We start from the raw sequence: 25,831 nt of genomic DNA, 5'->3' as shown, positions 1-25,831 counted from the left end.
TTTCTTGTTTAAACGAGAGTGAAATTGATGTTTCGTTGGTTATTGGATTGCGCTAAGCGTTTCATGGTCGATCGAGTGCGATTTCGACGTCGCGCCGTTTAGAAATTTCGCTCGCGGCAGAGCTTTGACGACAGGCAATTACGCGTTTTGGTTTTTAACCAAGGAAAACGGAGTCGGCGAGGTTCTTATCGCTCTTTCGCGAGAAGAAAGCGACGATACGAGAACGATGCGAGTTAGCGTAAATTTCTAGAGTTAACCCGGCGTTGTTTTTCGTCTCGGTTAACCAACGCTGAATGAAGAAACGTCGCGATCGCGACCACCAGATCAGGAAACGCCGTTTTTACTCGGAGCTTGTTTGTTGGGCAAGAAATCACCTACCGCGTTAATCGGCGCCATTATTTTCTTCGAGCACATCGTCCATCGGCTGGAACGAATCCAGCTTTCCACGATGGAATCATTTGTTTTCGTATAGATGAAAGGAAACATCGTTTGGTGGACAGGGCATGGTGTTTGGTATCCTTGCGATGCTATCGTTATTATGAAACGATGTACAGAGTACGTACAGAGAGTATATCGAATTCTCTGATATGTAAATAGACGGAGACATCGAGCTCAGTGTCGTTTGACTCAAAGTACGAGGTCTGTCACACTTGGGACCTCTTATTAGACCGTTTCAACTACTTACAATAAACAAAAGTCATCGAGTGTTGGTGCATTTCTTTTTTTAAGAACGCGGTGCATCCTGTCAGTAAGACTCGGTAACGTAGCGTGCTCTATGAAACAAACTGGATGTTTTATCGGGTCAGGCGTACAGGTACGCTCTAACTAGATTATTCTTTTGGTCATCTTCTTGGGATTTCGAAGCGTAGAGCGATGAAGCATTCTAATTAGATGATTCCTCTGGCCATCTTCTTGGGATTTCGAAGCGTAAGGCGACAAAGGCGTCGCGTGAATCGAAACACCGGTTCGTCTGTACGCGCCATCGGCCATCGGCGAGATCAAGCAACAACGGAGAGGAATGGCGGTCGGCTGGGAGCAGAGATCCGTGAGCCAAGGGATCGACGGGCCGCAGTAGCAGCGGGCGCGCGCTAGTGTCGGCATCGGTGCTGCTCGTCCCTTTCCATATCCGCCACCTTCCACCTCCTCGTACGCTCAACGGACCTCTGAGGGACAACCACGACCAGAGAGAGAACCGGTTCCTATCGGCTGGTGGAAAGCGGCACGAGGCGGCGCGAGATCACCCGGGACACCGGATTTCGTATCGTCCAGCGGATACCAAAGATTATCCGACATGAGCACATCGGCGTTCGTGGGGTAAGACTGGATTTTCCCCTACTGTTTGAGCTGATTTTCCCTGCTGCTCCTAACCGTAGCTCCTCCGTCCCCTAAAGTTCAGACCGCGTAACGTTTGAGAAACAAGTTTGCTCGAGCTTTTCGTTGAATTGTGACTGGTGAGACGAGAAGATCGGACCGTTGGAGGTTCTCTCAAGGATTCGTCGTGTTCCTTGGCGGTCCGAAATGGTAGGATAGATGAAACTGGTTCCTGATTCGACGCTCGAAAGCGATCCAATCGCGCGGACCAGGAGGACTTTTTTCGCTTTCTCGGGCTTCGAGTGTTCTTTGGTTCTCCGATCTATCGCACCGGTGCGAACATGGTGCGAACGGTTCTCTATTAGACGCCCTCTTCGTAGCTACTTTCGCGGACAGGTTTGCTTCAGATATGGTTTGCGAGTCCTCGAGTAAACAGCGTTTCATAAGAGATGCTGAAAGCCAAGCGCTAGGGGCGACGGCGGTCGTCGCGATTTCGCTGACCGAGGTAATCTGCGCAGTTGATTTTCTCTGTTTCCAGGTTGTACGGAAATAGCGGGAGCTTTTTGGAGCACGTTAGGGGATTGAGAAAGGTCGGGATCTTTTCGCTTCACGCGCATGGTGTCACGCACAGAGCTTCCTCTGTTACGTCCTATGCGGTATATTCGTAGAAACTTATTTACGCTTCGCATCTGCGATAATCTATCTTAATTAGGCACCTCGGACCAGGTCCGTAACGATATCGTTATATTTCTAGCAGTAAAATTATCTTCTTGCCATATACTTCAATTTTACGTGTAATTCCTGTCGCGTTCACCTAAAGTAGCTCTTCGTTGCATATTTATATATTTAGCTGCGTATTTGGAATAACATATTCGAGTCCAAGCATTGCTTACCTTTCATCGTCGATTTTTGCGTCGTTTCCTGATACGTATCGGCGCTTTGAGAAACTGCAAGAAAAATCTTTTTTCGTGATGCGCCGAATGCGACTCGACCAAGTCAAAAATGGTCAATCGCTCGGAACTCGTTCTTTGAGGATGGCAGTTCTGACGATAGGCCTTGCGACGGTTCCAAGAAAGAGCTCCTCGACCTATATTTCGTTGTCGAAGAGGAAAACGCCGCGATGTATTCATCGAAACGACCAACGGAGAGATACTCCGCTGAGAACACTTGGATCATTCATATTTTCATGACATGGTTGCCCTGGATTTTCTGCATCGTGTCATCGTGTAGAGTAGCTTCGTCGTTGTAACTTTGTCTCTCAATTATTGTTAAGTCTGTAGACAAAACGTCTCAGAAGACTCAAGGAAATTATTTAGGATCTCTGTAAACGATCGTCAGACTAGAATTTCGTGGAATTAGGTCTAAGTATAGATTCCTTGGAGTGAAAACAAAAGGAAAGTTCCTACAGGAGCTACAAAGATAACGATCCAAAAACATTTACACGCCACTATAGTATCGAACATTTTGGAAACGATCCGTATTTCGCGACGCAAATTTCGAGCGTAGCTGACTAACATCCAAAATATCCTTTTTTTTATGCGCCCTGCGAAAATTCGTATACCGTTCCAAGCGAGACGTCCAAGACTGGATCGGGCGTGGGTGTCCATCTAGAACAGTGGTGCACAATATTCTTCGATACCGGGCCAAATAACATGAAACAACATTTTCAGCAGGCCAACTTTCGAATAAAGATGAAAATAACGCGATACATTCTACTCTCTAATTGAAAACGAAGCAAAAGAGATGACTTTCGGACTCCATATTACGTGCCGGTTTTTGGACTTCCATATATATTTACTTTGCGGCAAATTAGAGGGAAGGGTTCGACATTGCGCACCACTGATATAGAGGAACCTAGCCAACCGTGAGAAAATTATGGTCGACTTCGAGTTCGAAACAAAGGACACTTTCGACGATTCGCAGGATAAAGGCAAAATAAATATAGTCGCGAAGGTTGGTCGAACGGTGTCGATGATCTTGCACCTTCAATTTTGAAGTAGCCGCGTCGGGAACAGGGAGAGGTAATCGAACGGTCTGGATGCATCGATTATTTCATCGAGCTGCCCGGTGAGATTACTCATCCGCTTGAATATAGAATCTCATCGTGGGTGGCGACTATAAACATGCCACCGCGCTTTTCTTCCTTCGATGCATCGAATTCTATAGTCTCTTGCTTCGCTTAAAAAAGTACCTTCTAGCTTCTCCGTTCTTTCTTTCTCCCTAGATTTATATTCGTATTTGAATTTAAGAACAGGTACCGCCGTTTGTTACGCGACGCGATAGCGTTTATCCTCCGCGTAGGTGCAGAGACTTTGTGGATGGTTCGTTATCGAGGTTTCGATAAGGTTGGATACTCTAGCGCTTGAGTAGAAACTATCGAGAACTTGACTGTCGATACTCGTAGTTAGGTCACCTGAAGATAGTAACGTATATACACTTGTCCGACGAGAAGAGAAGAGTTGAATAACGCATGATACCATTGTATATAATTTGTGTATAAGGTTGTCTATACGTTAATCTTTATTCGACTTTCTTCCACTCGTTACATTTGGATGGTCCCTGGGGACTGGGCCATCGCGGCGAGTTTCTCAGACGACGCGAAGATCGTCGAACGTTCGACGCGATGGAAATACACCGACGGGTTTCTAGGTCCACGCCTACGAATCGTCCAATTTTGAACGTCTCGGAACCTTGCTCGGCGTCCCCGCCATTAGCATTCTCGATACGATTCCGGTCGTCGCGTGGAGTTACGCGACGCGAGGAACTCGAAACGAACTCGTCATCAGGAAAATTCGCAGGTGTGAATGACCCTTTGGTCAAGAAGATAGAAGAAAATTGTTCATTGCCACGTGCCGCGGTGGACCGGCCGACTCGGGGTATTTTTAACGGTGCGTCGTGTATCGCGCGCGACGCTCTTCGACGCTGGTCCACCGACCGGACTGTTTAAAGGTCGATTTATACTAGCGATTCGCGAAGCTCCAGTCCTCGAAGCTTTAACTCTTTGCACTCCTATGACGAGTTTAACGCGACATCAGTTTTTATCTCAGGAGCTCCTTTGTCGAGTCCCACTCGATATTCTTTCATGTCCAAATCAATAAGAAAGGAAATTGTTTGGTGAGATACCATACACTAGAAAATTACAAGAATAAAACTGGTATTTTAGCGAATTTGTTTCTTCCTTTATTTATTTACATTGCCTTATTGAAAGTAGATTTCAAATAAAACGGAGTATTTCGGAGTAATTCGGAGCGGAAAGGGTTAAGCTTCCTCCTGAAGGACCAGTCGTGCACTCGGCAGAGTTCGCAGTCCGTTTCAATCGTTCGACTGCCAACCGAGTCCCTTCACCGTCGATCGTACGAAAGGCCCCTTTATGCAGGCCCCAGCTTTCTCTTTCGACGCGGCGCCAAACGTCTTCCGCGCCTCTTTTCACGAAACTGACTGCTTTCGCGTCGAGAACGCGTGTAGAATCGTTTTTCGTCCACCAGGTCCACCTGGCGAAACCTCATTCTTGCTTTCTCGACTTTTACTGGAGTAAACTTTTGAATTATAGAGTCTCTCTCTTGTACTTAATTAAAGTGACCAACTATTTTAGTATAGTTATTGCACCGAAGAGTCTGTCTCTGCGGGTAGAAGTAGACCATGGGTCAAACGTGAGATACCCGCACCCCTAGAACCAATTGTTTAGCGAACTCGCATGCCTGCGAGGGAATTCATTATTTTGCGAATTCGCGGCTCATTTTTAGCGGGAACCGTCAGGTGTCTTCCGCGGAAAAACCGCGGCGTCGAAATCTTAAAAATAAAATAATCGGAAGCATTTTGTGCGGCGCGGTAACGCGCAGGTCGACCCTCGCTAAATTTAACTCCGCCTCGCGTATCTACCTAAATACACTTGTACGCGCCACGGCCTGTGTTGGCTGGGTTCCGAGCATCGCGACATCGCGCCTTCGATTCGCCGTGACCGAGCTTTTCCGAGAAAGTTCGGCTTTTGCCGGGGATCGCGGTCGATTCGTCTCGATCCATCGAGATCTTCGAGCTGTGATCTCACGCACGACTTCGCTTCCGTGCGGTACGCGTGATAACCAGCAGATCTCGATGATCGCCTTGATCCTAACGAAAATCGATGATGTTATTTAACGAATCATTTTCCTTTTTTATATTTTATGTTACGGGCAAGTCTATTTGATAACGTAAAGGCCTTCTACTTTTAATCGCAATGGAAGAAAATTATATTTGAATTTTTACAATCGGTGTTTTTATCTTTGAATATGTTAGAACAGAAGATGGAACGAGATACCATCGCCACAAAATTGAAATTTCACCTCGCGCGTCGCGTACGTGTAGGAGCATGAGTCGATTCGGTTATTCAACGTTTATTTTTTCCAGCAGTCATCGTCTCGTTCTTGGATTCTCGAGTTTCAAATAGAAAACGTGCGGAAACATTCGATAGGCTTCTCGAGAAAGTCGAACACCCACCGAGAATTACGATTCACTGTTCCAGCGGCGATAACGGTGACGTCATTTGCATGATTCAACGTTAAAATTAGTGGTGGGCTACTCGTGATCGACACGTCTACGCCATCGATAATATGTGCAAACGATTCCCAACGATTATGTCTATGGAAAGTTCGCAAATTTTCCATGAAAATCAAGCGAGCCGGCACCACGTACAAAACTGAACGCCACGTGTCACGATCGACGTGCCAAAGTAAGAGCGTCATCGATTCGCGTTGTTCTCCACAAGTTCTATTATTAAAACAGGTGGATTTTGATGTAGATTATCGGTGTTCAAAATGTTAACATATTTTAATTTTAATTTTAATTACACTGTTTTACAGTTAGGAAATACTTGTTGATCCATCTAAAATAAAACAGCAATATTATAAGATTTGAAACTCGTCGACTCGTTTACGAAATTTGAATGATCTTTGGTTATTCGCTCGGTCTCAAGTTTCAAACTATCGCAACTATTTTGAAAGGTTCAATCACCCAATAGACGAAAGAGACGAACGCTCGGTGAGGATGATACCCTGACAGTGCGAATAGTAAAAATAGAGCTGTATCAATATTGAGCAGTTAGTAGTGGACTCCTCCTTGAAACCGTTGTAAAAATATCGCCTCTTTAAATAGCGTATCAGCACAATCGCAACTAAACGTTGTTTCATCAGTGGAATAACTTCTGGTCACTTTTCGTGTCACGAACATATCGCACGTCATCGAATAAATAACTTGTAGTACCTAAATAATTTCTTGATCATAGGGGGGTGTATCAATCGTACCTCACTTTTATAAATCGAATGATACGTCTTGCCCGTAAGGTGTGGCCTAATATTCTGGACTAATACCGTGACCCCCACAGTTTCAGAGATACCCAGGCGGTAATAGTTTCTGGACCACCCGCCGCGTCTATTGGCCCTGTGTTATTTTCCACCAACTTCGATAGACTCTACGAAAGCTTGCTTCGAAAATAAAAATAGGCATTGTCTCGATCGTCTTCCAATGTTTTGACGCGTAGAATCGAATCCGAAGAAATATTCCTGCCACATACCACAGCTGATTACAGGTCACGGTACAGTTCAGTTTATCAGTCGTTAAGGTGAATTCATCGAAACTCGACCGTGGCCGCTGATTCGGAAAGTAATTAAGGAGGCAACCTTCCACCAGACGGAAAGCTTCCTTAAAAGGATTGGGGAACGAAGAACGGTCTAGTCATCGAAAGATAACTCGCGGTCGTGACAATGTAGGTTACCGTTCGCCGTCCGTTCCTTGATAACTCCAAAAGCAGTTTAGACGCGGCGATCGAACGGTAGCAAACGGTGTGCTCTGCGATTAAAGCATCGTCGTGACTCAATTTCAAGTACATCAGCCGTGGAAGTGTAAAAATTTCACCTTGCGCATCGACGTTCGCTTCGTGTGCAGGTATTTTTAACTTGGGTCTCTTTATTATTGTGTCAGCTGGTGCTTTGGAACGAATCTCACCACTCGAGCTTTCGATTAAGAACTTGTAGAGATTAGTCTTTTAGGTGTTCTACATTACCCAGATCTGAGTGGCTTACTTTTAATTTCACTTGTACGTTTAGAGTGCTTGCAAGGGGTCAAAACATTACGCAATAGCTGATTCGTCTTTTGATTCGACGATTTCAACTGTAAGCCCACAACAAAGTTGATTTGTAGACAGCTTGATTAAGACTTGTATAGTTAAATTCGATTGTAACTATGTCATTCGATGGCCTGCATCAAAGGAGTTACGTCCTCGAAAACGTTAATTGGAACGCGACCGTCTACACGACCGTAAAGTCATCGAAACGGTCCGTTTTGACAGCGGCCCGTGCATCGGTATGTTTGCGAATACCACGTGGTTCACGTAGGTGCACTAAAATACCAATACGAGCAATGTGACTCAACGTTCGAGTAACTACGTTCCACAGATAAGGCAGGTATGCGTTTCGGTTGGACGCAAGGCGAGAGCGAATCTCGCAGGGTATCTTTTCGCGCATATTCCACGTGTGTGTTCCTATCCTGTAATTGGCGTTCCTACGAGCAGTCCTGCGTGCTGCAATTGCATTCAACGCCAAGCTGGCATCGAATTCTCGAATCGATCTCGCATTTCTTATGGACGGTTGAGATGTCTAAGATTGCTTGAGTTTATCTAGAAGTATCTGCTCAAATATATCAAATATATATAATACGAGGCTGTCCCTTTTAGTTTAAGAATTTATTTGATGTTTTTACGTTATGCATTTGATTTCCGTGACTGATTCAGCGTATTCTCTTTGCAGGAATTCGGACGGTCTAGTGACAGGTACGTATATTCGCGTCGGCTGCGAGTAATTATTTACATTCGCGAGACTTCGTTGCCTGTAAAACGATCGACGGAGACGTGCAAAGCGCGACGCGTGCAAATAACTAACGCTTGCCATAAAACGCTTACGAGGCGAAAGATTCGATCGGCCTCGGAGAAAGAATAGTTCCGCGAGCGATAATTTCTAACGCTGCAGCGTGCGCTTTAGAACCGTGGAACTTTCGCAAGGCTTTCGCGCTTTCAAAAATAACCCAGACACGTAGAACTTCTCTCTCGGACGTTCTTTACTCTGTACATGAAACAGCTATCGACTGAATCGCAGAGGAACGAGCACATCGTCGAAATGTACACCTTGCGCAACGCGGGAGTTTCGCGAAAAAAATGTTTATAAACCCAGAGTTAAGTAAGAGTCGCGTAATACAACTCGTTGTACGACCAGTGTCGCGTTTTGGCGATGACACGGATACCTGCGCCATGCCAAATTTCGGAAGAGGCTAATCGATCGTTAAGTATACGACGACTGTCGAAAGCGAAAACATTCACGTTTTCCGAATGTTTTTTTTTTCTCGGGCTACTATTCACAGGGTTCCGTTGTCAGTAAACTGGTCGTCGTTGCAAACAGATTTTTAATCTTACGAGATAAAAGAGCCAGAGACAGCTGTAAGCCTCCGGCAAACACAACGGTGTCGAAAGTCTGAAGGCGCAACGGAAAGGACGCGCAGGGCTCGCATACTTAGGCCTTCGTTAGCATTCCACTAAATCGCTAATCGTTCCAGGACTCTGTCCCGCACCACCTCCACCGCCGCCACCGCCTCCAGCACCTGGCCAGGTGCCGGCCATGAGGATCAACACCGTGGAGGTAAGTCGAGCTACGTCAGTCCGCGTTCGTTGCTCGTCGCGAGCGAATGTCATAGTCCGTCGTCGAAATGATGTATCGTCGAGTGTAAATAACAGGAAACATCGTCTTATCGCTTTCTTCGACGGAGCTTGAACGTATCGTGCGATTTTTTCGTGGATTTGTTTTTGCTGAACCGAGAGTTCAGCATGGTGAGGAACATCCAGAGATGGACAGAATTCTTATCTAGAGAAAGATTTCTAATAGCGAACAAAATACGAACAACTTCTGAATTATACGTTCAAGTTTGTTGGTTAATAGCGTTAGTCTGAAGCCTTGAAAGATAAAAATTGCATTACTTTGAAGCCTCGACAGATAACCGTAACCTGATGTATAATTTACGTTCGTATTTTCACTTTGTGTACGAACAATTTTTTTTTTCGAGGAATTCGAAGGTTACTAGTTTCGAGGATAATTGAAGCATCGTAAACAAGAGAGAATGAATTTTTGTTGATGAACCGTCGTCGAATGTAAAAGGCATTCGTAGATGTTATTTCCTTCGTCTTTATCCGCAGGCGCCAGCAATAAGGAGGCCGCAGATCGCTAACAATGATGCCTACGAGCCACCAGCGGCCATTCAGAACGCGATGCTTACGAAAGACAAGAAGCCGTTCACCTACACGCCAGGAATGGGCGGCAAGCTGGACCTCTCTCAGATACGAAGCCCGCGAATGGCACGCAGAGTGGCGAAAAACGCCAACGACGAGGGCATCGAAGGCCCACCGAAATCGGCACTCGAACCGAAACCGACACCAGCGCCAAACGCTGGGGTGAATCTGTTCGTTCAACCTCAAGTAGCAATTCCAGTCTTCCCAACCAATATTCCACCTTCACCCTCCGCTAGGACACCCCCGACACCGCCTGCTAACAGGATCCCATCGATCGGTAAGTGGATTTCGGTTCGCTATGATGAAAAACCCAAGTAGACGATTCCTCAGCTTCGCACGAATAGATCGCCATTGGTAAATAACGAGAATCTTCGGGTGACACGTATAATCCACAGGGAACTGTGTCATCCAAGCACGGGGAAAGCTTTTTACGAATAACACTTTACAAAATATTAGCGGCAAACCTAGTAGATTCTTTATAAAAGAAGGATATACTTCCCTCGAAAGTTCCAGCACCGGAGAAGCAGTCAGAGCCAGCGAAACCCGTGACCAAAGCAGAGGCCAAAGTGACTCCTGTGATGGTGACGATTCCGGTTCAACCGAGCAGCCCCGAAAGTCCAGGCACGCCGACTCAAGTGACCTTGGCCAAAGCGCCAACGCCCTGGCTACAGAACAAGAATAAGCCGCAGGAGGAATTGCCTGAATGGGCGAAACGCTCGAACGTGGGTAAGCAGAGCTCGTCACCGGATAGCCCGACGTCACCGCCGGTTTACACGTCGGTTCAGCAAATGCAACAGCAGCCACCGTCGCCGCAACAATGGCAACAAACTCAGCAGAAGCAGCAGTCGATTCAGCAGAGACCCCTGTCTCAGCAGTCTCAACAATACCAATACCAACAGCAGCAGCAGCAACCTCCTCAGTTCAACCAACAGCAGCAACAGAAACGTCCGTTCTCCAGTCCTCCGGGAACGCAGCAGGCCGGTCCGCAAACGCAACCGCAGGAACGCGTGATACCGATTCGCGTGAGTTTCTTTATCGATAGCCATTGTCAGAGTCTCAGAGTCTCAGAGTTAGAGTTAGAGTTGGACCTCTGCGATTGACACGCGACAATTCGTCTCCAGATCGAGGACAGACCTTCCGTGTTCGACGTGAAGCCCGAACCAGGTCACCACCAGTTCAAGCAACCGAGTCCTCACCATAAACAGCGATGGGGACAGCCGCCTGTTCAATGCCAAGGCCAGAATCAGGTGCAACAGCAACCGGTGACGCCTCCGCAACCCGTGCAATCCCCGGGAGGTGGCTACGTCATACCTATTATGATCGAAGGCAGCGATAAAAAAGTCGGAGGACCAGCCTCCAACGTCTCGTACTCGCAACCGACGGTCAGAAATAACGCACCGAGCGTTGAGAATCAAACCGTGAAAGTGTAAGTCACCAGTATATCATTTCACCTCTAACCGCGTCAGTCTTCGTCGGCGTTGACATCAACGGAGATCATCGATCGATTGTTAACAGGGTACAGCAACGCGGACCACCGCCAGCCATGCAGTCTGATACGGGACCAGTTCAGTCTCGATCGTTCCGTGTTCTGCAAAAAATCACCGACACGGACGCGCCGAACGACGTCGATCCAGAGCTGATTCGTAAACTACAGCTGTCGGACGACGACAGGGTTCTGATGAACAAGTTCAAAGAACAGGGTAGACTTTTTAGATTTTCGAGACTTCTGATCTATTAGCAAACGTCACGCTTTCCTTTTCTTTTTTTTTTACAGTTGACACCGACTCTTCCCTCCATCAAGAAGAGGACCCCCGATACCGCGGTGCGGCGATACCGTCTCGTGCTTTCCGCTTTTTGCAGACTATGACGGACTCGGGAGAAGTCCTTGTTCCACCCACAAGTACGTTTTTAAATTTAATTGTGGTTTTATCACGGATAGAAGAATAATTGAAGAAATGGAAATGGATAGAAAGTACTAAGTAAGAATGAACACGCGTGTGTTACAGCGCCACGACCACCGTCCGCCGTAAATAAGAGACAGAATAGAAACTCGAAGACTTTTGGTAAGTAACCTTTAGTCGAAGAAAAATCGTCACACCAACTGTTTACTCATTCGATCGGTGAACTTTGCAGAGGAGTCACAAGCGAACCTACCGCCGAGCGAGCAACAGGTTCCGGAACCAAAGAAATACATGGGCAGCGCGATTCCCTCGCGATCGTTCAGGATATTGCAAGCGATGACGGCGCCGGAGAGTGTCGGTGAGTATCGACAGACGAAACTTTAACCATCGTAATCACCTCGATACGTAATCTGTTTCGGCGTATACACACGTCATAATTCACGCAGGAAACCAAACACGCTACTCGTCCATGAGATTAATCGCAAAAAGCTTCTATTGACCCTTTTGTACATTAATGTTCAGTGACAAGCGTCTCACCATTCTAATGAATAATTAATGATTAAACTGAAAAAATAATCATTGCGTGCCGTCGCTGGAACATTCCCGAATCCTGTGTTCACAGGAATAACGAAAATTCCTTGGGCGTTTTGGGTCGATTTCCGGGCAGAGAGCGTGGGGAACGTTCGCGAGTCGAACGAAGGCGAAATCACAGCGATGTGCAATTTTCGATATGTTAATTATGAACAACATCCTCGGTGTTAACGAGTATCGGACCACGGAGCAATTTTGTTTCCGTGGACGAAATTGAGCCGCGATTGTTATCGGAGCTGACTGTGAACGCGAGTTATTCGAAACGTAACGTAAACACTGTTTAGTAGGTGAATCATCGATCTATTATAATCGACTCGATAGTACCGTAGTACTCATCCTTGATCTGTCCGTTTGTCGTCGTACGATTGTCTCGATATAGCCACGTCGTACACGAATAGTCTTTAGATATTAATACGGAAGTATGCCAAGCTACGAATGGACTGGGTACTTAACGGGAATGTTGCATGTTATATTAATGATTTCACGTGTTCACTATCGCTGGGACTTACTGTAATTACAAGTGATCACTTGCATGTATCTGGATACGAATATTTTGGACTATGATACAGGGGAGAACGTCGAGGCCGTGACAAAGAGCTTCGAATCTATCGAGCTTCGAGTAAATCTACGCTCTTTGGTGTAAATGAAAAATGAAAAGTCCCTCGACACAACTCCGTCCAAAATATTACGAGCATGTTTTCCTTCTCGAACGTAACCGTCGCTTTACACGGGGAAATGCCGTTCGATTCGAGTATCCTCCCGTCGGAAGTCATCGGCGAGCTGGTTTTGCGTTGACGAAATTTTCGATAGTTTTCCTTTGAACACAGGATCACACGTTTTTTTCTTTCTCGTAACCGTCCGATTACACGTCGCTTATCCTTGCCGTCAGATGCTCCAGTTTCGTGTCACCTCGCTTGTCTATTCGGTTTCTAGTTTGCCGGAAGTTTGTTCGCGTTAGACATTTACCTCGCACTCCCATCGCGAGTTTCGCAAACCCCTTGCCACGGGATCACCCTTTCAACGAAAAGCAACTACAATTGCACAGGGTGTCCCTGAAATGAAGGGCCAATATTACCAAATGTATTTGTATTGTTGCTATGTCGTCTGGGTCTACACCGAACCATCGAATTGGTACGGACGATTATTTTTTAATACTTGAAAAGAAAGCACATGCTGTGCTGTAATAAAATACATTTCCAATGTTTGACCCTTTATTCTCCGAACCGGATACCAACGAGTTGTCACCGACAGAGGAGTTACTTTAAATGGACTTCAGAACGCACTCGTTCCTAGAGTCTACCTATCGCGAAGTAAATGTCTACCGTACGTCTAAGACGCGCGCGGAGAAACAGCGAAACGAACGGAAAATTGGGAGGAAAAAAAGGAACGATGAAAAAAAATATACAATATGAAAGGGAAGAACGCAAGACCACACCACACCCCCAAATGGGAACAGTTGAACTTGTTGTCTGAATGCATTGTGCTGTTTGTTGTAGCCACGCAAGAAAATCGTCAAGCAGATTACACCTGCCAAACAGAGAATAACATGCCGGGCAATCAGCAGGGTGTCTTCCTCCCTCCCTGTCCGCCTCCATTTTGGAGTCCCGAGGGTGGCTGGTGGGGCTACTACCCTCTCCCGTATCCCGGTGTCACGAACGACTCCTATCCTTGTCAACCCGAAAACACAGCCTACATTTACTTCCCTATATACAATCAGAATTACACAGGTTATCCTCAATACGATGCAACGAACAGCCGAACGAACACGTATGCCGGAGTTTATCCGCCATGCGTCGTCTCAGTGCCGCCGCAGAGTGATAACAATCACAACCACGCTTGCGGACAAGGCATCGATAACGTCGCGTTACCTAAGATCGACCCAGCAGCGAGTATTCCAGACGACAAAAGCAACGAAGACAAACCTTCGAAGGATCCAGAAACTCTGAACGCCCTGCCTCGATGGGGCAGAGCGAACAGTATGTCCAGGACCGCGAGCACCAACAGCAAGGATAGCGATTGCACTACCGCGATGAACATAACCGACGAGGAGGAGATTCCCGAGACCATGATGGCACCACCGATCAACGGAGACGTTAAGAAGCCTAATCGTTTGGAGACCAATACGTGTCCCAACGGCAACAGCCTCAACGTCGCCGTGCCGAATTACACGTACATAGACACCAGCGATTCCAGCGATTCGACGGACTCCGAGTCCCAAACTGACAACGAGTCCGTCGCCGAGTCGTGCAAGAGCAGCAGCGACAACAACGTCGACGACACATCCTCCTCGGACAGCGACGACTCCGACTCGTACTTGGCGTACTCCACGGGATTGAATCCTCACAGGTTCGACAAGGACGCCGAGAGGAACGCGACCAGAACCAGATCGAACAAGGAATCCTGCGACGACAGACACGATCCCACCTCGTCCTCGTCCGAGAGAAACAACACCGACTGCGATTCCGACGCAGAGGAGCAGATCGACCGCGATTCGGGGAAGACGGACAACACCGCGTTCCCCCATCAGTTGAGCGTGATCTACGAGGATGTGGAACACGGGGAGTCGGAGAGTCCTCGACTACAGAAGGAAACGCCCATCGAGGCCACGGACGATCCTCCCGATGATACGGACACTACGACCGTCAGCGTCAGTTTGCCGTTGAGGTTCAAGTTCTCCGTATCGGAGAACAACGAGGACGTCACCACGGTGATCGTTGGCGACAGCACCATCAAGCCCGAGAGGATCAAAGACGACGGGAAATGTTCGAGGTATCAGGAACACAGGACTCACGAGAAAACCAACGACGTGTCCGCGAATTTTCTCGTGAACAACGACACCACCGTAGACTTTACCGTCAAGAGGGACACGTCCGATGGCAAACGCAGAACGAAGAATCACGCGAACGAGAGGCAGAAAGAGGAAACTGCGGAGACCAAGACGGAGAAGAACGAAGACCTTGTGGTGCCCCATGTGAACTTCACTTTGAGGAAGATCCCGACTAGGCTGGGCAGAATCAACTGCGGCGAGGAGACCGTCGAAACGGAATTCACGATCAAGTCGAGGAAAACATCCGCGAGGAAGGAGGGAGCAGGAGGGACGCACGGCGGATCCGATAAGGAGCAGGAGGGACGCACGGTGAACGCGAATACGTCCGCGTGCAACGGCGAGGATGCGACGGTGAGCAAACAGAGCGAGTCCGTCGAATCGTCGAACGTGGCGAAAATTGACGAAAGCAGCCTCGAGACGCGCGACTGCGGCAAAAACATTCCGAAGCCGGAAGTCGTAGTGTCCGAGTGCAAGCGGACGGCCGAATCCAGCAGGGACAGCTCGAAGAATTTTCAGAGCGCGAACTTGCAAGTAGAGCAGCACGAAATGAGAAAAGCGGGGAACGAGGAAGAAGAGAAAACGAACAAGGAATCGAAGCACTTATTAAGCGTGCAGAACTCGCGCGAAGAGACCGACGACGAGGACAGCGGCGTGACGTCGGACATGAGCAGGATGATCTCCGAAGTGGACACCGACTCGGAGTGCACTTCGTCCAAGAACATCAGAAAGTATCAAAGAACCCAGACGCATTCGAGGCTGTTCAAGCTTCTGAACGACGACTCGGTCCTGCAAGAGGACGCGGAGAAGGTAAACGACTCGACTACCAGCAGGGAGTACCTCAGCCTGCCTCTGAGGAGCAACGGGTTCAACTACGACGAGAGCTACTGTTCCAATTATTCCAGCGGCCTAACCTCGCCGGATTACTCGCCCGTCTGCGAGCAATCCTGGCGGAGGCTTCACGAGGCGGAAAACGCCAGCCAGAGGGTGCCAGACCAGAACGGAGACGTGTTCCGTCACGCGCATCCTCTGACGAGGCAGGAGCGCGCCGTCTGCAAAGAAGACGCGTATTATCAGGCGTGGAAGACGAGCAAATCTCCGACGTGTTCCGATCACGACGTCATGCCATCCCTGGCCTTCAAGGTCCTCGAGTGCAGGAGACCACCGTGGGCCTATAAGGTGAACGTACTCTGTCCGCGGATCAAGAGCACCAAGAGCGTGCCGCAAGCGTTGCGAACGCGAAAAACTACCGATTCCCCGATACCATCCAATCCCACGTCCTACGTGAACCTGAGAACCGACCATTGCTGATGGCCCGGGCCAGAATGAGGCCGTGTTTGGCCGCGAGCAACCGGTCCACGGAACGAGCCTCGCGCAACTTTTCTCTAGATTCGCAAGACTGGGCTGACTAGGCCCGGGGGGGCTACGCAGGCTACGTGGTTTTTTTTTCTATCGGTACATATCGTTTCCATAATATTCATCTATCGCTCTATCTTTACTTTATTTCATTTTTTTTTCCAATCTTGGATTTTTGTTCACTCTGGAACAGAAACGAGTACAGTCGTCTCGAGCATAGCGATTATACAGGGTGTTCGGTAACTGGTGGTACGAGCGATAAGGGAGTGATACAGCATTAAAAAATAAGTCGAAAATATTTCGAATTATTTTTTCATGTTGAATCACCCCCTTATCGCGTGTACCGCCAATTACCGAGCAACCTGTATACTTAATGTTTCAGCATCGTCTTTGGAGTCTAGGTTATCGAAATACGATGAATTAGAAGTATATAATATATATTGAATAAGAAATTCTTATTCTTGAAGGTACGCGTAGTGTCTGGAGTGTAGGGACTTATTCTACTGCTCTCGCTGCGAGGCAGCTAACGTCCGCGCGCCCGGGAGTAGTATAAGTCCCTACGATTCAGACACTTCTTCCGTGCAAGTTCAGTAATTAATTACTCAGACCCGAAGCCTCCAACGCGCTTTCGTCAATTCTTGATTTTCATTTTAATTTAACGTGCAAAATCATCCTTTAAATTATCGACACCTGTTGTCTTCCACTCTGTATATCTTCGACACTCCTCGAACGGAGTCCTGGTTGTTCCAACCAATCTTGTTTTCTCTGCAGCATTTTTTTTAACCTATATTTCAAGGATGTAAGAACGTTAACTGTATTCGTTACGCTCGACACGACTATAAATGTTTCCGTTTAAAACCAATGGCGAGCACTCAATCTACTATTTTTTGTTCACTCTGTCTCATCTTCTTTCACCTCCTTCTTCTGTACTCGCATCTTTCGTTTGCGTTGCCCTCGATGGGCGCGAACGTGTCCCGTCCACGGGTGATCGTTTTGTTTTAGTTTTCTTTTTGTCTCTGTTGTTTTCATTATCACTTCGCGAATGTACCCTCCGCCCTGTTAGTATTTCTCCTACCTTTCTTCTTACATTTTGCTCAAATCTGTCACTAACCATCGTTCGACGCGACTGGATTTGTTTTGGATCGATTAACTCTTCTCTTTTATTGTTTGGTTTTTTTTTTATGCGAACTTTGAAATAGCTTTGGAAGTTTAATGATTAACGTTTTCTTTTTTCTATTTTTATTGAAAATGCGATTCAAAGACTCGAACGTTGATATCATCGATTGATAAGAAATGGGGTCAACGATAGCGTACTGTTCGCAGAAAAATCACGGTGATGAGATAGTTATTTATAAAAGATGAGCAGGGAACATATTTACTTGCAATGGCGCATATAACGTTCTTTCACCTATAACAAATTTCATACGACAACTGTAATTTATAATTAACATCTCATTTTGATGTGCGAACTACATCATGTTCAAATTTTTTAAAAACTTTGTCGTGGTGTAGTTTATCCCTCGGATAAAAGCTGGTTTTAACGCGACAAACCTGGATAGTTTCGATTAATACTATCGTGACGGTTTAGCAATCTGGCATACTATGGATAAAAAAGGTGATCGCATTAAATGGTCGTGCATGTTTGGTTGTGCATTTGAGTGATAACAACAGCCGTGAATATGCATGCATTATTCACTGTACTAACGTACGTATCGTTTGTTCGATCAAAGATCCGCGCGATAACAGAACGGTCAAATCGAATCGTTAGCTTGAATTCAACCCTCTGTAACTCGAATTATACTTTCTATCAATGATTGTATTTCACGAAGAGTTTATGGAGGGTTAACGAATTGATCGTTGATCGATATTATATCGATAGCAACCGCTCGGTAGATGCTCGCTGAAATAATTCACGCTTCAAATAAATTGCACATTAATGTAATTCGCTGCCTCGATCGGCTTCGTTCTTACAAACGGAATCGTTAACGCGGTTGTCACAGAAAATGGACACTACCGTCATCGTTATTGGAGCCGCAACTACTGTCGTGCCGAAGAAAGAATCGACTCGCGGAATGGTTTTTCGCCTGGAACCATTTTTCGTTCGAAGAAAAAGATGGGAAGGGGGAATTGTATTAAGCGTGTTAACATGCTCGCCAGTATTTCTTAGCAGCGCAATCCTGTACGAAGCTCGTCGATGATTTCGTGATAAATGTTAATAATTGTCTCTCTCGCTTTTCAGGTCCCGATGCAACTGATTACTGAGCAAAGGCGGGTACCTCCTTAGGAAACATGGCATTGCTAGTGTGTTTTCTCTTTTCTTTTATTATTTTTTATTTTGTTTACAACGATGATCCGTAGCAATTGTTTAAACGACGGCTATCGATGTCCCTGGTGTCTCTCGTCGTCCATCGTGATCGTTGCCCGACAGGACTCGTCAATCCCCCACCTCCCCGTCCATTCTTTTATTTTCTTCTCACTTTTTTCTAATCCCACGATGTGTGCGCATTGCTAAGGGATGAACATTTTTTCGCGAAACGATTAACAGCGTCGGTGTCGATCGGCGGCCGAACAATCCGAACCCGAATCATGCGAGCGGTTTGTTTACGTAGAATTCAATGCCTCGTTGTGACGTTCGTGTATCAATTTTTTCGTTTAGAGAGAAAAGAGATCGACGCGAAGTAACCGGCTGAAAGTATGTTTGTATCGATACTGTCGTTACCTCGATCCGTCATTGTGCTATTTATGTAAGTTGTGTAAAATAAATTATTTGTAAAGATCGCCTCAATTTTCACTTTGAGTCAATCTGCGGTGTTCTCGATGACAGAACATCGATCTATCCTCGACAATTCCTTTATTAAACTGTAGTAACAGTTTTAAAAGCTATATAAAATAATAATCCATTCTGTTGGTAAACACTCGCGACACAATGGCAAGACATTACAGAAGGAAAGTACAGTGGCACTTTATTCTTTACGGTACGATAACCTCCGTTCAATTATCGCTCGTGCAATAATGACCGAGATAACGAGCGATATATGCGTTTTCGATATTCTCACCAGAATTTACAGAGTGATGTACGTTCGCTTCTTGTGCATGATATACGCGATGATCGTCCATAACGCGACGCACCAAATCGCTTCCAGCAATTGAAGACCGCGGCTGTCCATGTTTCCGATGTGCCAGTGGAAAGGGAACATTTTGTAGCACACTATGTGCCCGACGTACAGCAATAACGCATTCATACCTGCAAATCGAGCCCGCGTTATTAGTTTACTACTTGGTTGGAAACAATAGCCATTGGACTACGAAGATTCGCGACAAACGTTTGTCGATGCGTGATTGATTTTCATAAGAAAAGATTAAAAGGAAAGTCGTAAAACTACTACTCAACCACAACCGGTTAACCGAAACAAAATAATTTAAATGATTTACGACCAAACCATTCCTGAACGACCGATATAAATAGAGCGTAAACGTGACTCGATCTCTGGCTGCACAAAAAGTTCTTAAAAGTTGCTAAGCTGTTAAGAAATTGTATTACGCAATCTTGAGAAAGTACTGCGTACCAGGGATTCGGAAAGGCCCACCGTTCCAGACTTTAACGACGTCCACGAGTAAATAACACGCGGTCAGGAAAGCGAGAGAGAAAGACGTCGTCACCAGCACAAAGGACAGAGACCTGTGAAAAATACAACGAACGTTACGATTCGCGCATGCCGACACCTTTTTTGGACGCGTACCACAAGTTTTTGTTGACTGGAATCACGTTGGCGAAGTGGAGGACGCAACCTATGCATCCGAAAAACGCTGCCCACGCCAGCCACCTGACGACGCGCTCTTTCCAATCCTTGTACGACGTCATAATTATGCCAGCGTGTAAACCAAGGAATACTTGAAACGTTGTCGTAAGAGTACCTTGGCAAACGAAGCACGTTCGATTACAAATTTCGCTTTACACGTTCACTGTCATACCAATAATCGTCAAAATTCCTGCTAGGCTAAAATTTTCTTTCTATACAATTAGAAATTATATAATCTAACATTTTTGGAACGACGAGAACTCGAATGTTCCGACGTTAGAAAATACTGTATACCCAAAATTCCTTCCGGATCGAACGGGCCAGAGTTGTAGACACTAGACGGACGGTACAAATGATCTTCTTTCAATATCGTTCTGTCGATGTACCCAGCCGCTCCGCCGACGCAGTCAAAATGCTTCCCATCGTCGTGGAGACCACCGGGCCCGAGGTATCCGCTAACAATAATTCGTTAAATGGTATCGCAAGGTGACGAATGTTATTCATGTGATTATACGTACATACGTGGGGCATCCGGGAACATTCAAGCAGAAGGTTATGGCACAATGAACTGCTACGATGACGGCCATCGCGCACCATTGAGGGATCAGCACAAGGACATCTTGCACCCCGCGCAACATCGGAGACTATGTACGATAAATGTTGATCAGGACTGTCATCGATAGCGAAAATATAAACGATCGAGGAGACGGAGATAGCACACCCTACAGTATTTCATACAAGCAGAATGTGCCTGTCTTCTCGGCTTTGAATGTACGTACGTTCACCTGTACCTGCTTTGGTCTCTTAGGCGAGAAGCAGAGGTAACACGCTGCGACGATGAAGTACGTTATACCGAAACGTTGGAGAACACCGAATACGCGGATGATCTCGAGACGTGGACCAGCTCCCACCGTGTTCAACGATACTCCGATCAAAAACAAGAGGATGCTCCTCTGTAGACAATGCAAAATTTAGTACGCGGGCAAAGTAAATTTTCACTTACTCACCTTGGCGATCCCGTACAGTATAGTGCGCTTTGGTATCGTACGTTTCAACTGACTAGTCAAAGCTATAGGGATGCACACGCCCATAATCCATATGAAACAAGGGAACAACAAATCTCCCAGGAGCAAACCGTTCCAAGTCGCGTGGCCCAAAGTCTTGTAACCGCCGGATCCGCCATTGACGAATATCATCATCAGAGTGCTCGCCCTGCGACAACAAAGATCCCTTAAATATTAGATATGTCGCTGCTCGAAGCTAGGAAGAACCACTTTGATAAACGCTGTGCTAAACGAACAACGGTTTGTATACTTTAAAGGACCTACCCTCGAACTGTATCGATTGCTTTCACTCGACGCTTCGCGAGTTGCCTCGTCGCTTCGTCTACCTGACGTTTCATGCATTTCTTGCTGCACACGTGCCATAGGGATTTCAGACTGGACAGACCAAACAGGACCAGCACCAATACTCCGAGAATGACGATGAGCTCTGAAAGAAGTTACGTATCAGATGACCTTTTGCACGCTTAGACTCGCGATAAGGAATTTGAGCCATAAATAATAAGTACGAGTTTGACTCGTGTTACTTCGTTCGGATTTCCTACCTTTCCGTTTACTATGGCCCAGCAATCGGTAGATAACGTGTAGGTCAAGGGGTTAATAACTTTTAAAGTAATGTAATCTTACCTGTGTAAGGGTAAGTCGGTCCATGGACGACTGTTACGTCGCAGCCTCCGTTTTGGACCGACAACTCGTACACGCCAAACTGCCCAAAATTCGGCGTCAGCTCGCAAATCACCTTACTGGAACGCCAAATCGTATTATCGAGGTAAGCGTGAACGATACCAATAGGAATGGAAAACGTTAAAAAGCACAGATTTATAAAATTTTACCTAGTGTTTTTTACGGATACGTATTCGCTGGGATCCTCAGCGTCTAGGACCCTCAAACTCGTGGATCTGACCGTGTCGATCGTTACACTGGAACTTGAATTAGCTGCGATTCGCCTGGTCCGAGTATAAGGGCACTGCAACGAATGAGTTAGTTCGCAAAATGTCTAAACGAATTTCAGTATATTCGATATTCGACAAATTACCGCAGCGCAGTCGGACGAAAGCAAATAAAGCCACGCGTTCGGGGATTCGTCGTCGATTCGCAGACGCAAACAAGCTTCGTCGAACTTCAGGCTCTCGAGATCGCAGCCCAACTCGTCCATCGCCACCGTGTCTGCGAGCAGAGAAACGATTCGCGTCAGAGTCGTCCGAAAGTCGCGCGAGAAGTGACGGCAGGGTACTTAACACGCATCCTTAATTTAAGTAGAATCTTTACACCTGCTGGAGTGCAACGACCGGAGAAAGTAGAACGCTCAAAATCCAAATTACTTTGTATAACTGTTCCGTTAAGTGGTCGATTAAGAAGAAATACTATACTCGTCGCGCCGTCACGAAAAATCTCGTCGTACAGAATGTAATTCTGTACGTTTGTTAATAGGAAATTTTGTTTACCGAGGTCTTTTCAGAAGAAGACCACTGTATTAATTGAAAAACTTCGTGAAATTAGAGAAAGAAATGTGAAGAGATACTTCTCGCTACAGCTTCCCGTTGCAACGACACGAAAAACGAGCAAGTGGATCCTCGGGAAATCGTACCTGATGCGTTCTCGAATCCCGACGACACTTGAATGACTATAATCTTGCGCACAGCTAACGGTACGCTGATGATTGCTCGTCCAGCGAGACAAAACGTTTCGCAGATCGATTTTATTGTATCGGATCAGATATTACGTTACGGATTCGCGGCGCCAAAGTGGCACGACAGTTTCTCGATGTTCGCGCGGCTAGCTGAATCGCCGCGAATCACGTGGGTGCATCGACTGACATTTCACCTGGCATTCAACAGGTGAGATTTTACCTGGTCGCTGACTATGCGCGCACGCTTGATCCCGCTCGACGCGACTTTCTTTTTGACAACCTTGAGGCGCAGTAAGGATCGTTCACGATCGATGCATTCAACGTGGATTTTCGTGTTATAAACGTTGTTAACAAATTTTAAATGAAAGTAAAAAACAATTATCTGAAATAACATTTCGGTTCTTATTTCCTACAATATCGTTGTATAGTTGAAGCGTACTTAGAGATAACAGCGTTACTGTCTGCATTACGAATCAATATCTATTTGTCCATCTAGAAATTGATTTGTCACTTTTAGATAGATAGCTAATTGTATTTGTGATTTATTTTTAACCGTAGAATAATGGTAGGAAAGTTTGCCTAGAAACCTGTCGGGCACCTTGCATATTTGTGATTTGAATAAATTATCGCCGCGTCCTGTTTTTAAATCTATAAATACACCCGATGGACAATGAATATGTAAATTGTCAATGACGTATATGCTTATATAATATTTATTTATTTTTTCCTGCAATATTTGTAAAATGATACACCGTGTTAAAGTAAGCTTATTCTATATGTATGTATATAAAGAAAGTTCGAAGTCATCGAGATTTTCTCAAGTGGCACGTTTCCATCGACCTAGTATCACAGCTGGCAAATGGATCCAATCAGCCATATGTGGTATGCCGAGCCTCGGATGACCTTCCAAGAAGCTATGCTTATCAAATCATAATGCGGGAGTGCGACGTACGCGTTTGCCTTGTTCTAAAAGAGTCACATCATCGTTATGATATCTTTTATTTAACCATTTATTATTGGTTAATGTGTTACAATAATAAGGCACTAGAAACTATGTTTAGAATGGTAGCTTAGCCATCTCGAACTATTTTCGTACTTACTAGTGCGTATAGAATTTTACGAGAATATTATATACTTTTATCAAAGAAATAAGTCTGTTCATAGGCTAGACCGTCCAAGCCTGTGTAAACCGGTTGGTAGTTGTAAATTAATTTTTCCGACACGTGTGGGTATTTTTGCAAATTTTTACGTGCTGCACATAAAGTATTTCGTTAAATTGTTTTAATGTAAAAATATTAATTCTTGTATGTAATAAAAATGTCGAAATCTTTAAAAAACACTCATGTACCTTCGTTAATGAAAAAATTGGCAAAATATTGCGAAATTTGAATAGCGTTTTCCGAGTGAGGAATACTTTTTCCAATGACCCACTCGTACAGATTCTTTTCTGGGTGAAATTGTAAGCCGTAAAAAGGATACTCAACGGATTCCAAGGAAGAAATGAACTTTACTCTACTGTTCTTGTCATGATTCAAAGACAACACTCCGAATTTATCTTTTATACCAGCATCTTTTAAATCCTGCAATTTTATGCTATGAACATTAAAGAATTGAAAACATGCTTTTATAAAGTAACATGGAACTTAAGAAATAAAATTGACCTGTTTCGTAACGCAATATTTGTGCGTATTTAAGGTTACATTTTTAGTGGCCAATATGTCTTTAATATGAGCCGGAGCGTTTCTGAACAATTTACTAGATTCATAATCTGAAACGTAACAAAAACTTTAGCAGAAAAGATGAAAATTGTTTACTTTCGTCACTCGTTCTATTCGTATACAATTTTACCTCGCTCAAATTCAAGTTTCATCGCTATTTCTTCAGCATTACAACTACGTCTAGTATTCCGACGATTTGCAGTGACATAAGTTAACACTTCGAATCCTAAACATATCGCGAAAATTGGAAAGTGAACACCCTCGTTGTTCTTTCGTTTTGCAATTCTGTACATGAAAACATACAAAATCAAATGAATTAATTTTCAAAATTTTTATCGAATAAAACAGTCAACTAAAGATATTTCTACACGATTACTTATAAATGTTGTATGCCGCATCAGCGTATCCGTTCGTATTATTGAAGGATGCGCCTCCACCAGGCCATAGGACTCTGTTGAAAATATTGTAAAATAACTGTAATTCGATCAACATTATTTATATACTCTAAAATTTTCTTTAGTTTCAACTCACCCATTTATTTTACTCATAATATCTTCGTAATACGATTTATCTTTGCCAATCCTGTGTAAGATGTGTCATCGGATGTTGGTATATAATTTTAAAATTAATTTCTAAAAAGTTCTTAACAAAACCCACTTACCAAATGGGTACAACTCTTGCACCCGCTCCTTCGATAAATTTTACATACGATGCAGCTATATAACTACGATGCCCGGGATACTTTCTATTAACATATTCACTTACTTCTTGTGCGAGGACACCTTTTGAAAATAAGGTGAGCGAAAAATAACAATTGGTTAAAGATGTGATAAAAAAAGTATATGTAATATATATACGCATGCAAATGCACATGATATATAAAGATAAATGAAATAAATGATCAATGAGAAATATCTTTTACTATCTTCGTAGACGCTTGTCGATTTGAAAATATCTAGATCTACGTATTACTCACCTATTATAGGCCTATTATTTACACTTTGTTGCGTTGAAACTATTGAAAAACTCAACGCGAGTATTAACTGAATGATAAGTATGGATGTTACTGTCGACATTGTGAGACGTACGAATTTTCATGTAAACATCAGACACGCGGTTCTGATCAATGAATACTAATTTATAGAACTCGTCAACACTTTATCATGCAACACGAATTATCATTGAGGTCATTGGGTGCAAATCTTTAATAACAAAAATCAAAGATCGCTTCATTCATGCATACACGATGTTAAAAAAAAAAACATTCAATATTTATATGGTGTATAGGGCACACTGTACTGAGTAAAAAAGCTTTAGTAAACATAGGTCAAAAGGTC

At 45.0% G+C, this 25,831-nt stretch overlaps 2 protein-coding genes and 1 pseudogene across 2 annotated transcripts; 1 reads left to right on the top strand and 2 right to left on the bottom strand.

Annotated features, from left to right (window-relative positions):
- The first annotated feature begins 1,013 nt into the window (after nucleotides 1-1,013).
- Nucleotides 1,014-19,062, top strand: LOC128888945 (uncharacterized; annotated as a pseudogene).
- On the bottom strand, nucleotides 18,831-23,337 carry LOC128888923 (heparan-alpha-glucosaminide N-acetyltransferase-like). Its single transcript, XM_054146144.1, has 11 exons — nucleotides 22,183-23,337; nucleotides 21,980-22,113; nucleotides 21,774-21,889; nucleotides 21,414-21,576; nucleotides 21,093-21,297; nucleotides 20,865-21,038; nucleotides 20,608-20,729; nucleotides 20,380-20,540; nucleotides 20,026-20,200; nucleotides 19,852-19,964; nucleotides 18,831-19,529 (listed from the first exon to the last, which is right to left on the bottom strand). Exons 1-11 carry the CDS (start codon nucleotides 22,300-22,302, stop codon nucleotides 19,348-19,350), a joined length of 1,665 nt encoding a protein of 554 aa, XP_054002119.1. The 5' UTR covers nucleotides 22,303-23,337; the 3' UTR covers nucleotides 18,831-19,347.
- Nucleotides 23,338-23,473: 136 nt separating this feature from the next.
- LOC128888938 (gamma-glutamyl hydrolase A-like) lies at nucleotides 23,474-25,622 on the bottom strand. The gene is made up of 9 exons (XM_054146174.1): nucleotides 25,471-25,622; nucleotides 25,156-25,276; nucleotides 25,026-25,076; nucleotides 24,871-24,945; nucleotides 24,625-24,779; nucleotides 24,438-24,544; nucleotides 24,125-24,356; nucleotides 23,877-24,028; nucleotides 23,474-23,742 (listed from the first exon to the last, which is right to left on the bottom strand). Exons 1-8 carry the CDS (start codon nucleotides 25,568-25,570, stop codon nucleotides 23,904-23,906), a joined length of 966 nt encoding a protein of 321 aa, XP_054002149.1. The 5' UTR covers nucleotides 25,571-25,622; the 3' UTR covers nucleotides 23,474-23,742; nucleotides 23,877-23,903.
- Between the last annotated feature and the right edge of the window lie 209 nt (nucleotides 25,623-25,831).

Source organism: Hylaeus anthracinus, unplaced genomic scaffold, assembly GCF_026225885.1.
Source record: "Hylaeus anthracinus isolate JK02 unplaced genomic scaffold, UHH_iyHylAnth1.0_haploid 11994, whole genome shotgun sequence".
NCBI classification, from domain to species: domain Eukaryota; kingdom Metazoa; phylum Arthropoda; class Insecta; order Hymenoptera; family Colletidae; genus Hylaeus; species Hylaeus anthracinus.
The sequence above is the reverse complement of the archived record's forward strand: the minus strand, read 5'-3'. Positions and strand labels throughout refer to the sequence as shown.